This window comes from Hemitrygon akajei, chromosome 12 (genome assembly GCF_048418815.1).
Source record: "Hemitrygon akajei chromosome 12, sHemAka1.3, whole genome shotgun sequence".
In the NCBI taxonomy this organism is placed as follows: Eukaryota; Metazoa; Chordata; class Chondrichthyes; order Myliobatiformes; family Dasyatidae; genus Hemitrygon; species Hemitrygon akajei.
In genome coordinates this window covers 55858665-55872523 of record NC_133135.1, presented here as the reverse complement: position 1 = coordinate 55872523, position 13859 = coordinate 55858665, and the positions used below count along the sequence as shown (strand labels likewise).

The 13859-nt window shown below is 41.7% G+C and overlaps 1 protein-coding gene across 1 annotated transcript in view; it reads right to left on the bottom strand.

Moving 5' to 3' along the window:
* LOC140737036 (retinoid isomerohydrolase-like) overlaps nucleotides 1–10623 on the bottom strand; it is a 45927-nt gene extending 35304 nt beyond the window's left edge. The window contains exons 1-3 of the mRNA XM_073063143.1: nucleotides 10556–10623; nucleotides 10333–10415; nucleotides 477–627 (exon numbers count right to left, since the gene is read on the bottom strand). Of these exons, the coding sequence (XP_072919244.1) occupies nucleotides 477–627; nucleotides 10333–10415; nucleotides 10556–10566 (245 nt within the window). The 5' untranslated portion in view covers nucleotides 10567–10623. The remainder of the gene's footprint in view (nucleotides 1–476; nucleotides 628–10332; nucleotides 10416–10555) is intronic.
* Between the last annotated feature and the right edge of the window lie 3236 nt (nucleotides 10624–13859).

The window sequence follows — 13859 nt, the reverse complement described above, 5'->3', positions numbered from 1 at the left end:
ATTATGAAAAACATCATAGATGAGTAAAACTCCATTCTCTCCGGAAACTACACATGTAAGCACCATGCAGGAACCACTTGTTTGAACTATTAGGAGCAGAGGAACCTAACATTCCCCTCTGCCCTGTGTTATCATCCCACGTGTTCCCTGGCTAAGTCAGCTAGCACAACCAAGACAGCTGAATTAATTTTTAGAAGTGTTTCCAGTACAAATTTCATAACTTAGTTAAAATATGAAGATAATATTGTGTGAATAAGCTCAGGAGAACACAAAGTAAGTTTGTTCCAAAGAAGAGCCTGTATTTTTATTTAATTTAGAAATGATGCCTGTATTTTGTGATGTGTAATACAAACGTATGTACTTTCATTCTATCTTCAGATTTATTCAGTTTCTCACCAAATGATTATACTATTATGTGTACAAAATAATTGCACATTTGTCTGGAGAGGAACAGAAAATGGAAAATTATACAATACCTTCTGTAGTAGGTGACTTCTCCATTCTTGAAATCAAACTTGTGAAGGAGAGCTTGTCCATCAAATAAATGATAAAATGGCTCTGAGCCAACTTCAAATAACCCAGGTCCACATCGTAACAGGCTGCCTGTTAACCATGAAGGAACAGTGCCTAAAAGAAAAGTCAGTAATAGTAATATTATTTAAGTATCAAGAGCAGGTGGTTAGATTTGTTGGAGATGTTCGCGTAATATAAGTGGCAGGAATTTACCACTAGTTATCACATCAGTCTATGTCTGAATGTTTGTGGGGGGAAATTGCAAATGGAATTAAACATGACGTAATCATCAGTAAACTCCTCACTTCTTACCTTGCGAAGCAAGGAAGCCATTCACAGATGAGACAAAGATAGGTGGACAGGTATTGTTGAGGAAGAAGGGAGTCTGCAGAAGGACTTAACAGATGAATAAAAATAATGTAATTATAGAGCACTTTTCATACAGATGATGTAGCTCAAGGTGCTTTTCAATGGGATAAAGTGCAAACATGTAAATAAAATTAAAATAAACATGAAAGTAAAAGGCAAAACGATGTTATTTAAAAGCAAGGTTAAATAAATTTTGAGCTGGCATTTAAAAATGTCAACTGGGTCTGCATCCCTTATAATTTTAGGTTTTTATCTGCAATTTGAGAAGGATAAGGGCAGCTCGGAGGTGTCAGTGTTGCAGTTGAACAGGGGAAACTATGGAGCCATGAGGGAGGAGCTGGCCAAAGTTGACTGGACGGATAGCCTAGCAGAAAAGACAGTGGAACAGCAATGGCAGGTATACTTGGGAATAATGCACAAGGTGCAAAATCAGTTCATCCCCCAGAGAAGGAAGGATTCAAAGGGGGGAAAGGGGCCACAGTGGTTGACAAAGGAAGTCAGAGATTGCATAGCATTAAAAAAAAGGAAGTATGACAGAGCTAAGGTGAGTGGGAGGACAGATGATTGGGAAGTTTTTAAGGAACAACAGAACTTAACTAAAAAGACAATACGGGGAGAAAATCTGAGGTACGAACGCAAGCTAGCCAGGAATATAAAGGAAGATAGCAAAAGCTTTTTTAGGTATGTGAAGAGAAAGAAGATAGTTAAGAACAATGTTGGGCCCTTGAAGAATGAATTGGGTGAAATTGTTATGGGAAACAGAGAAATGGCAGAAGAATTTAATGAGTACTTTAGATCTGCTTTCACTAAGGAAGACACAAGCCATCTCCCAGATGTATGGATGGGCCAAGGACATAGGGTAACAGAGGAAATGAAACAGATTGAAATTAGGAAGGAAACGGTGATGAGAAGATCGATGGGACTGAAGGCTGACAAATCCCCAGGTCCAGATGGTCTGCATCCTAGGGTACTAAAGGAGGTGGCCCTGGAAATTGCGGATGCATTGGTAATCATTTTCCAATGTTCCTTAGATTCAGGATCAGTTCCTGAGGATTGGAGAATGGCTAATGTTATCCCACTTTTTAAGAAAGGAGGGAGGGAGAAAACAGAACTATCATCCTGTCAGCCTAACATCATTGGGGGGAAGATATTGACATGGATAGAAAGCAAAGGGTAGCAGTGAATGGGTGTTTCTCGGAATGGCAGGTGGTGACTAGTGGGGTGCCACAGGGCTCGGTATTGGGACCACAGCTGTTTACAATTTACATCAACGATTTGGATGAAGGCATTGAGAATAACATCAGCAAATTTGCTGATGATACTAAGCTGGGTGGCAGTGTGACATGTGATGAGGATGTTAGGAGAATTCAGGGTGACTTGGATAGACTGGGTGAGTGGGCAGATACTTGGCAGATGGAGTTTAATGTGAATAAGTGTGAGGTTATCCACTTTGGGAGTAAGAACAGGAAGGCGGATTATTATCTGAACGGTGTAGAGTTAGGTAAGGGAGAAATACAAAGAGATCTCGGAGTCCTTGTTCATCAGTCACTGAAGGTGAATGAGCAAGTGCAGCAGGCAGTGAAGAAGGCTAATGGAATGTTGGCCTTTATTACAAAGGGAATTGAGTACAAGAGCAAGGAAATCCTCTTGCATTTGTACAGAGTCCTGGTGAGACCACACCTGGAGTATTGTGTACAGTTTTGGTCTCCAGGGTTAAGGAAGGACATCCTGGCTATAGAGGAAGTGCAGCGTAGATTCATGAGGTTAATTCCTGGGATGTCTGGACTGTCTTACGCAGAGAGGTTAGAGAGACTGGGCTTGTACACGCTGGAATTAAGGAGATTGAGAGGGGATCTGATTGAAACATATAAGATTATTAAGGGATTGGACAGGATAGAGGCAGGAAATATGTTCCAGATGCTGGGAGAGTCCAGTACCAGAGAGCATGGTTTGAGAATAAGGGGTAGGTCATTTAGGACAGAGTTAAGGAAAAACTTCTTCTCCCAGAGAGTTGTGGGGGTCTGGAATGTACTGCCTCGGAAGGTAGTGGAGGCCAATTCTCTGGATGCTTTCAAGAAGGGGCTAGATAGGTATCTTATGGATAGGGGAATCAAGGGATATGGGGACAAGGCAGGAACCGGGTATTGATAGTAGTTGATCAGCCATGATCTCAAAATGGCGGTGCAGGCTCGAAGGGCCAAATGGTCTACTTCTGCACCTATTGTCTATTGTCTATTGAATTCCACAGTTTAGGGGCATAGGGAGATTGTTACTTCTGACTTTTCACGGGAAGCCAAATTCCCAAGTTTCTCTCTTTTGGCTTTGCGACCAACCAGAAGTATTTCAATTTTATCTTCATTTAGTTTTAGGTAATTATTGCTCATCTATTTGCTTATTGCAGCCATACCAGAAGGCAGAGATTAAGAGAATGTGCAATTCTGAAGTGGCATTTTCGGACCTCTCTTGAATCATGGAAGAATATTCAACTGCTGTAGCAAGGCTTGAATGTTATCACCGTCTACAAAGTGACAAGAAGGCTTCACTCCCAGGTGAACTCAATGCCTTCTATGCTCACTTTGACCATCAAAACATGGAGGAACCTTCATGAACTCCCACAGTGCAGGAGATAGCCAGCATCTTTAAGTTTCTCTGTGTTATTATTTCAGAGAATCTGTCCTGGGTCCTGTATGAAAAAAGAACGGCAGCATCTCTACTTTCTTCGAAGTCTGTGAAGATTTGAAATGACATCTAAAATGTTGGCAAACTTCTCTAGATGCATGGTGGAGAGTATATTGACTGGTCGCATCATGGCCTGGTATGGTATGGACACATCAATGCCTTTGAATGGATGAGTGTAGAAAAAGTAGTGGATCACATCTTCACCAGGTGTGTTGAGCTGCAGCTCCTTAGGGACCATGTCAGGGAACTGGAGCTGCAGCTCGATGACCTTCATCTGGTCAGGGAGAGTGAGGAGGTGATAGAGAGGAGCTATAGGCACCAGAGGAAACAGAGAAGTGGGTAATAGTCAGGAGAGGGAAGGGCAAGGAGCAGGTACTAGAGTGTACCCCAATGGCTGTCCGCCTTAACAATAAGTACTCCTGCTTGAGTACTGTTAGGGAGGGATGGCCTACCTGGGGGAAGCAACAATGGTTGCACCTCTGGCACAGAATCTGGCCCTGTGGCTCAGATGAGTAGGGAAAGGAAGAGGATGGCAGCAGTGATAGGGTACTCTATAGATACGGGGTCAGATAAGTGATTCTGTGGACAAAGGAAAGAAGTGAGGATGATAGCTTGCCTCCCAGGTGCCAGGGTCTGGGATGTTTCTGATCACGTCCATGATATCCTGAAGTGGGAAGGAAAACAGCCAAAGGTCGTGGTACATATTGGTACCGATGACACAGGTAGGAAAAGGGAGGAGGTCTTGAAAAAAGACTATAGGGAGTTAGGAAGGACGTTGAGAAGCAGGACTGCAAAGGTAGTAATCTCAGGATTACTACCTGTGCTACGTGACAGTGAGTATAGGAATAGAATCAGGTGGAGGATAAATGCATGGCTCATGGTTCAGGGATTGGAGCAGGGGGCAGGGATTCAGATTTCTGGATCATTGGGACCTCTTTTGGGGCAGGTGTGATCTGTACAAAAAGGATGGGTTGCACTTGAATCCCAGGGGGACCGATATCCTGGCGGGAAGGTTTGCTAAGGCTACTGGAGAGAGTTTAAACTAGAATTGCTGGGGTGTGGGAACCGAACTGAAGTAACGGAGGAAAGGGAGGTTGGCTCACAAATAGAGAAAGCTTGGAGACAGTGCGAAAGGGAGGTTAGGCAGGTGATAGAGAAGGGACGCGCTCAGTCCGATGTTTTGAGATGTTAATGCAAGGAGCATCATGGATAAAGCGGATGAGCTTAGAGTGTGGATCAGTACTTGGAGCTATGATGTTGTGGCCATTACAGAGACTTGGATGGTGCAGGGGCAGGAATTGCTACTTCAAGTGCCAGGCTTTAGATGTTTCAGAAAGGACAGGGAGGCAAAAGAGATGGGGGCATGGTGCTGTTGATCAGAGATAGTGTCACGGCTGCAGAAAAGGAGGAAGTCATGGAGAGGTTGTCTATGGAGTCTCTGTGGGTGGAAGTTAGGAATAGGAAGGAGTCAATAACTCTATTGGGTGTTTTTTTATAGACCACCCAATAGTAACAGGGACATCGAGGAGCAGATAGGGAGACAGATTCTGGAAAGGAGTAATAATAAGTGTTGCTGTGGTGGGAGATATTAATTTCCCAAATATTGATTGGCATCTCGCTAGAGTGAGAGGGTTAGATGGGGTGGAGTTTGTTAGGTGTGTTCAGGAAGGTTTCTGGACACAATATGTAGATTAGCCTACAAGAGGAGAGGTTGTACTTGATCTGGTACTGGGAAATTAACCTGGTCAGGTGTCAGGTCTCTCAGTGGGAGAGCATTTTGGAGATAGTGATCACAATTTTATCTCCTTTACCATAGCATTGGAGAGAGATAGGAACAGACAAGTTAGGGAAACGTTTAATTGGAGTAAGGCGAAATACGACGCTATCAGGCAGGATCTTGGAAGCATAAATTGGAAACAGATATTCTCAGGAAAACGTAGGGAAGAAACGTGGGAAATGTTCAGGGGATATTTGCGTGGGGTTCTGAGTAGGTACGTTCCAGTGAGATATGGAAAGGATGGTAGGGTACAAGAACCGTGGTGTACAAAGGCCGTTGTAAATCTAGTCAAGAAGAAGATCTTACGAAAGGTTCAAAAAACCAGGTAATGATAGAGATCTAGTAGATTATAAGGATAGCAGGAAGGAGCTTAAAAATGAAATTAGGAGAGCCAGAAGGGGCCATGAGAAGGCCTTGGTGGACAGGATTAAGGAAAACCCCAAGGCATTCTACAAGTATGTGAAGAGAAAGAGGATAAGATGTGAGAGAATAGGACCAATGAAGTGTGACAGTGGAAAAGAGTGTGTGGAATCGGAGGAGATAGCAGAGGTACTTAATGAATACTTTGCTTCAGTATTCGTTACGGAAAAGCATCTTGGCGATTGTAGGGATGACTTTCAGTGGACTGAAAAGCTTGAGAATGTAGATATTAAGAAAGGGGATGTGCTGGAGCTTTTGGAAAGCATCAAGTTGGATAAGTCACTGGGACCGGACGGGATGTACCTCAGGCTTCAGTGGGAAGCAAAGGAGGAGATTGCTGAGCCTCTGGCAAAGATCTTTGCATCATCAATGAGGATGGGAGAAGTTCCGGAGGATTGGAGGGTTGTGGATGTTTTTCCCTTATTCAAGAAAGGAAGTAGGGATAGCCCAGGAAATTATAGGTCAGTGAGTCTTAATTCAGTAGTTGGTAAGTTGATGGAGAGGATCCTGAAAGTCAGGATTTATGAACATTTGAAGAGGCATAATATGATTAGGAATAGTCAGCATGGTTTTGTCAAAGGCAGGTTGTGCCTTACGAGCCTGATTGAATTTTTGAGGATGTGACTAAGCACATTGATGAAGGTAGAGCGTAAATGTAGTGTGTATGGATTTTAGCAAGGCATTTATTAAGGTACCCCATGCAAGGCTTCTTGAGAAAGTAAGGAGGCATGGGATCCAAGGGGACATTGCCTTGTGGATCCAGAAATGGCTTGCCCACAGAAGGCAAAGAGTGGTTGTAGACAGGTCATATTCTGCATGGAGTTCAGTCACCAGTGAAGTGCCTCAGGGATCTGTTCTGGGACCCTTATTCTTTGTGATTTTTATAAATGACCTGGATGAGGAAGTGGAGGGATGGGTTAGTAAGTTTGCTGATGACACAAAGGTTGGGGGCATTGTGGATAGTGTGGAGGGCTGTCAGAGGTTACAGCAGGACATTGATAGGATGCAAAACTGGGCTGAGAAGTGGTAGATGGAGTTCAACCCAGATAAGTGTGAAGTGGTTCATTTTGGTTGGTCAAATATGATGACAGAATATAGCATTAATGGTAAGACTCTTGGCAGTGTGGAGGATCAGAGGGATCTTGGGGTCCGAGTCCATAAGGCACTCAAAGCTGCTACGCAGGTTGACTCTGTGGTTAAAAAGGCATACGGTGCGTAGGCCTTCATCAATTGTGAGATTGAGTTTAATTGCTGAGAGGTAATGTTGCAGCTATATAGGACCCTGGTCAGACCCCACTTGGAGTACTGTGCTCAGTTCTGGTCGCTTCACTATAGGAAGGACATAGAAACCATAGAAAGGGTGCAGAGGAGATCTGCAAGGACGTTGCCTGGATTGGGGAGCATTCATTAATAGAATAGGCTGAGTGAACTTGGCCTTTTCTCCTTGGAGTGACAGAGGATGAGAGGTGACCTGATAGAGGTGTATAAGATGATAACAGGCATTGATCATGTGGATAGTCAGAGGCTTTTCCCTAGGGCTGAAATGGCTAGCACGAGAGGGCATAGTTTTAAGGTGCTTGGAAGTAGGTACAGACGAGATGTCAGGGGTAAATTTTTTTACACACAGAGTGGTGAGTGCATGGAATGGGCTGCCGGTGCTGGTGGCATCTACATGGAGCGCTGTTGCAGGAAAGCAGTTATCCATTATCCAGGACCCCCACCACGCAGGTCATGCTCTCTTCTTGCTGCTGCCATTAGATAGGTGGTACAATAGTCTTAGTACCTACATCAACAGGTTCAGGAACATTTATTACCCATCAACCATCAGGCTGTTTAACCATAGGGAATAACTTCACTCAACTTCACTTGCCCCATCACTGATTTGCTCCCACAACGTATGGACTAACTTTCAAGGACTCTTCATCTCATGTTCTCAATATTTATTGTTTATTTATTATTATTTCTTTTTTTGTATTTTCACAGTTTGCTATCTTTTGCACATTGATTGTTTGTCCATCTTTTTGGATGCAGTCTTTCATTGCTTCTATCATGTTTCTTGTATTTACTGTGAATGCCTGCAAGAAAATGAATCTCAGGGTTCTATATGGTGATATACATGTACTTTGAATACAAATTTACTTTGAACTTTGAAATGAGTGGCAAATGGAATATAAATTGGGGCAATGTACAGCCATGCACTTTGGTAGAAGGTGTAAAGCCGTAGACCATTTTCTAAATGGGGAGTAGATTCAGAAATCAGAGGTGCAAAGATTCTTGGGAGTCCTAGGGCAAGTTTCCTAAAGCGTAACTAGCAGATTAACTTAGTTGTAAGGAAGGCAAATGCAAAGTTAGCATTCATTTCGAGAGGACTAGAATATAAAAGCAAGAATGTAATGCTAAGGCCTTCAAAGGCATTTGTCAGATGACACTTGAAGCACTAAGAGGAGTTTCGGGTGCCATATCCAAATAAAAATGTGCTGGCATCGGAGAGGGTTCAGAGGAGGTTTACAAGAATGGTCCTGGCAATGAAAGTGTTACTGTATGAGGAGTGTTTGATTGCTCTGATCTGTACTCACCGGAGTTTAGAAGAATGAGGGGGTATCTTATTGAAACCTACAGACTATTGAAAAGCCTAGACAGAGTGGATATGGACAGGATGTTTCTAATAATAAAGAGTCTAAGACCAGAAGGCACAGTCTCAGAAATGAAGGATATCCCTTTGGAACAGAGTTGAGGAAGGATTTCTTCAGCCAGAGAATGATCTGTGGAATTCATTGCCACAGATGGCTGTGGACCCCAAGTCACTGGGTATACTTAAAGAAGATGTTGACAGGTTTTTGAATAGTAAAGGTGTCAAAGATTATGGGGAGAAGGCAGGAGAATAGGGCTGAGGGAATATTAATTTGCCATGACTGAATGGTGGAGCAGATTCGATGGGCCAAATGACCTAATTCTGCTCCTGTGTCTTATAGTCTAAGAAAACAATTGCCTCATTAAAAGGAACTAACATCCCACTCAAAATCCATATCGATAAAAAGGTCGAGACAACAGGGATCATTCTGCAATTTTGGCTCCAATCTCACTAACTCTCTTAGCCATCAATACCAGAAATGGTGAAGCCTTTGTCATTTTCTCTGGCTTTCCTTATATGGCTGGTGTTCTCTGTATCATCGTGGTCGTGTACTCCTAGCAGCAGTGAATGCTGAATGGTTTTCTCCATCAGTGAAAATCCTTGGGGTTATTTGGGGCCATGTGTTCACTAACAATGGCATCCTTCAGATATGTAGTAGATTAGGGAATAAGCAGGACCCTTGCAGTCGTTACAGAGCAGGTTAAGGGTAGCACATACTGCAAGATTACTTGGGTAAAGCTGTGCTCTGTGGCCATTTCAAGAACAAATGTAATGCAGGGAAGGGCCAGAATACATTATAGTGCCAAATACTAATTAATCCTGCCAATAACTGGAAGTACCCAAGGCACAGCCATTCAATCTGTAGGCATAGTCACAACAGATGGCCCAGAATGAACCCTGCGGCTGAGCCAGGGAACCCTCGGCCTCTGTACATCAGGCTCTTCTCTGACTCGTATACTGACAGACCTCATTTTATTTTGTCAAAATATTGCACGACTTCCTTCTCAATTCACAAAGCCAAGTATCCCATATCCAATATAATAATTTTCTCAATGTTGCATGTGCGTATGTCTTTCCTATGCATTTTAAAATTGTTCTATTAGCTTGTATTTATTGTTCTTTCTTCTAAAGTGCATTATAACTTTCCTGCAATAAATTTCATTTGCCAAGAGTTTCTTTTAGTGTTGTTAGTTCTCCTGAGTGAAGTCTGTTACCATAAAAAAATTCTCATTGTTAACTGTATTTCTGAATTTTAACTGCAAAATTTAAAATTGTTCACATTAAAAAGCTGCTAAAAGAGACCACCAGATGGCAGCATACTATTTTGCTCCACTTTGGAAAACAATTCTTCATTACAACTTTGCTTTTTGTTCTTAATAGATTTATTGCCCCTTAATTCTAACAGAAATCAAATTTTAGCAAGCCTGTTAAATGGTATTTTTTTAACTGGGGCTGTTGAAAGTCAATACACATATCATGTAAATTCTTCTCATCAGCTTTTCTTGTTACTTCATTAAATTTAGTCAAGATGTCTGTAATAAAGATGTACTGCCCATTACTTATCGATCTACATTTTCCAACACACTAATTAATTTTGTAGTAGGCTATTATTTCCAAGTTTCCCCTTCATTGTATTCAGATGGTTGTTGGGTTTGCTATTTTGGACAGGTAAAATACATTTCTACAGAAATACTTGGAAAAAAATATAGCGAATGAAATTCATTTTCGGTTGAATCAAAGCTACATAATTGGAGCAGACGAATGTTTTCCAGAAGTCACTGCGACTTTGTGGAACGCTGATTAATGTTAATGAGACTGATTAATAAGACTACAAAAATTAAACTTTTAAATTGCTAAATCACAAATAATATACAAGAACCTATTTGCATTAAAATTTCAAAATTAAATTTCTAAAAACAACCTTGAATATTAAATAACAAACCTCGTATGCAGGTTGACAATGGCTGAGCCGTTTCCTCTACTGTTTCAAACAACTTCCTATACCCACAACTTGGATGTTCGATTCTGAAATTTTAGTACATTATTAAATATTTCATTGACACAATTACCAAACTACTATTAACTCCCAATATTTTGAAACTATAACATTAAAGTATTCCAATTTTGTATGATGTAAGTTAACAAAACAAGAAATGATTACTTACTTATTTGCCATTGTAAAGGTCAGTTCAAGGCAACTCCACTTTCAGCAAACCAAGCGTGTTTGTTTCAATGTAACAGTAATTATATACGACAATGTTTAATCACGTTGTAGACTTAAGAGACTTAGACGGACATTTTGGCCAATCACCAAGTTTTAAGAAAACAAAAGCTGCTTTCAGTTTGCAAATCTGCCTGCTTTATTTCACTACTTTAAAGAATCTTAGAATTTTCTTGAATGGCCTATTCCTTGTTTTCCTTCAATCAGATTAAATTAACAAAGTATATTTTCACAATGTAATTTACATTCCAACAATAAACCAAAAAACATTCTGTTCTCAGATTAGAAACCTCAAAATTTGTCTCAGCAATTCCCTCGACTGGTTCTGAGAATGTCTTCCCAGTAAAATGCCCCAAGAAATGATGAAGAGGAGGAAGATGCTAATTTAGAAATGTCTCAAAGAGTATTATTCCATCTATATTTATATTAGAACTTACAATTATGCTTTAACGATCATAAAAACTGGTGTTAGTTACTCTGATTATGAAACTATCATGTTATCATGTTATGGGAGATTCAAACAAGAGGACATGAGTTGAGAATTAAGGGGCAAAAGTTTAGGGTTAACACGAGGGGGAACTTCTTTACTCAGAGAGTGGTAGCTGTGTGGAACGAGCTTCCAGTAGAAGTGGTAGAGGCAGGTTTGATTTTGTCATTTAAAAAAAAAATTGGATAGGTATATGGACAGGAAAGGAATGGAGGGTTATGGGCTGAGTGCAGGTAGGTGAGAGTAAGCGTTTGGCATGGACTAGAAGGGCCGAGATGGCCTGTTTCTGAGCTGTAATTGTTATATGGTTATATTATAAAATGAGTCCAATGTTTATGATTTCCAGCATCTACAGAATCTCTTGTGATTTAAAAAAAACAGCTGGCTCAGTGTTCTTTAGCTCTTTGATCAGCCAGGCCGTAAGGTAATTTCAGATCTATAGCAATGTGGCTGGTAACTGTACTCTGAAATAGCCTAAAAGTCACAAGACAAACAGTGATAGGTAATAAATGCTAGCCTTGCTCTTGACGTTTGCATTCCTGAATAAAAAGAAAATCACTGCTATAGTCCCCGAATGAACGATCTTCTTATGAATTTAATGAAACACAGCTTTGGCACCTCATCATCATCTTTATATGCCATGCCGTATGATATGGTCTACATGGCCATGGTTTTTCTTGGGCCAAATATTTCTATAGAAGTGGTTTGCCATTGCCTTCTTCGAGGCAGTGTCTTTACAAGACTGGTGACCCCAGTCACTATCAATACTCTTCAGAGTTTGTCTACTTTGCATTAGTGGTCTCATAACCAGGAACTGTGATATGCACCACCTGCTCCCAAGGCTTCGCTGGACCCAGATCTGGGAGCGGAGGTGGGGGGGGTGGGGGAGGTGGGGTGATGCTAAACAGGTGCTACATCTTGCCCAAGAGTGACCTGCAGGTTAGTGGAGGGAAGGAATGCCTTAAACCTCTTTTGACAGAGACGTATATCCACCCTGCCACCCTCAAAAGCTAAAATTTATGGAAACATACAAAAGCATCTATAAGCAGTAAGATATTAAATTATACCAAATAGCAGAAGATAAATAATTGCTTAAAATTTTATTGGCCATTGTACTACTGTGTCAGATGCCCAAAGCTGGGCTCCATCAAACGGTCTTGTACACAGGCAAGACCTTTCGATTACCTGAAGCACTACTGCAGGGAGTGGGCAAGTTTGAGAGCTGGACCATGCTCAGTGAAGGATTTTGGAACTGAGACTTGTTAATCAAAGGTGAAGTGAAGGCTTTGGGTGAAGGTCTACTGGAGTTGTCTGACATTTATGAACCTTGGCTGTGTGGAATGTTCTAGAGTGGTTGGTTAGGGTGTGGGGTCTCTGTTTATTTTCTGATCCTTAGGGTCCTTCAGTGAATCAGGAATGATAAGCATTCTTAATTCCAAGATTTCAGCTTATATTAGAATACAAACAAACATACAAATACTAAATAAACTCAGAATCAGAATCAGGTTTATTATCACTGGCATCTGACGTGAAATTTGTTAACTAAGCAGCAGCAGTTCAATGCGATACATAATCTAGCAGAGAGAAAGAAAGAATAAATAAAATAAAACATAATAATAAAAAAACAAGTAAATCAATTATGTATATTGAATAGATTTTTAAAAATGTGCAAAAACAGAAACACTGTATGTTAAGAATGTGAGGTAGTATCCAAAGCTTCAAGAAATCAGATGGCAGAGGGGAAGAAGCTGTTCCTGAATCGCTGAGTGTGTGCCTTCAGGCTTCTGTATCTCCTACCTGATGGTAACAGTGAGGAAAGGACATGCCCTGGGTGCTGGAGGTCCTTAATAATGGGCACTGCCTTTCTGAGACACTGCTCCTTGAAGATGTCCCGGGTACTTTGTAGGCTAGTACCCAAGATGGAACCGACTAGATTTACAACCTTCTGCAGCTTCTTTTTGGTCCTGTGCAGTAGCCCCTCCATACCAGACAGTGATGCAGCCTGTCAGATGCTCTCCACAGTACAACTGTAGAAGTTTTTGAGTGCATTTGTTGACATGTCAAATCTCATCAAACTCCTAATGAAGTATAACCACTGTCTTGCCTTCTTTATGACTACATCGATACATTGGCACCAGGTTAAATCGTCAGAGAACTTGACACCCAGGAACTTGAAGCTGCTCACTCTCTCCACTTCTGATCCCTCTATGAGGATTGGTACGTGCTCCATTTTGGTATGTGTGCCAGGTGAACACCAAATTTCTTGAATCTCACCTGGTCCCTCAACACCAGCTCCATAGCAAAGAAAGCCCAGCAGCGTCTCTACTTTCTGCGAAGGCTGAGGAGAGTCCATCTCCTACCCCCCATCCTCACCACATTCTACAGGGGTTGTAATGAGAGCATCCTGAGCAGCTGCATCACTGCCTGGTTCAGAAATTGCACCATCTTGGATCGCAAGACCCTGCAGCGGATAGTGAGGTCAGCTGAGAAGATCATCGGGGTCTCTCTTCCCGCCATTACAGACATTTACACCACACGCTGCATCCACAAAGCAAACAGCATTATGAAGGACCCCATGCACCCCTCATACAATCTCTTCTCCCTCCTGCCATCTGGGAAAAGGCACCGAAGCATTCGGGCTCTCATGACCAGACTATGTAACAGTTTCTTCCCCCAAGCCATCAGACTCCTCAATACCCAGAACCTGGACTGACACCAACTTACTGCCCTATTGTCTTGTTTATTATTTATTGTAATGCCT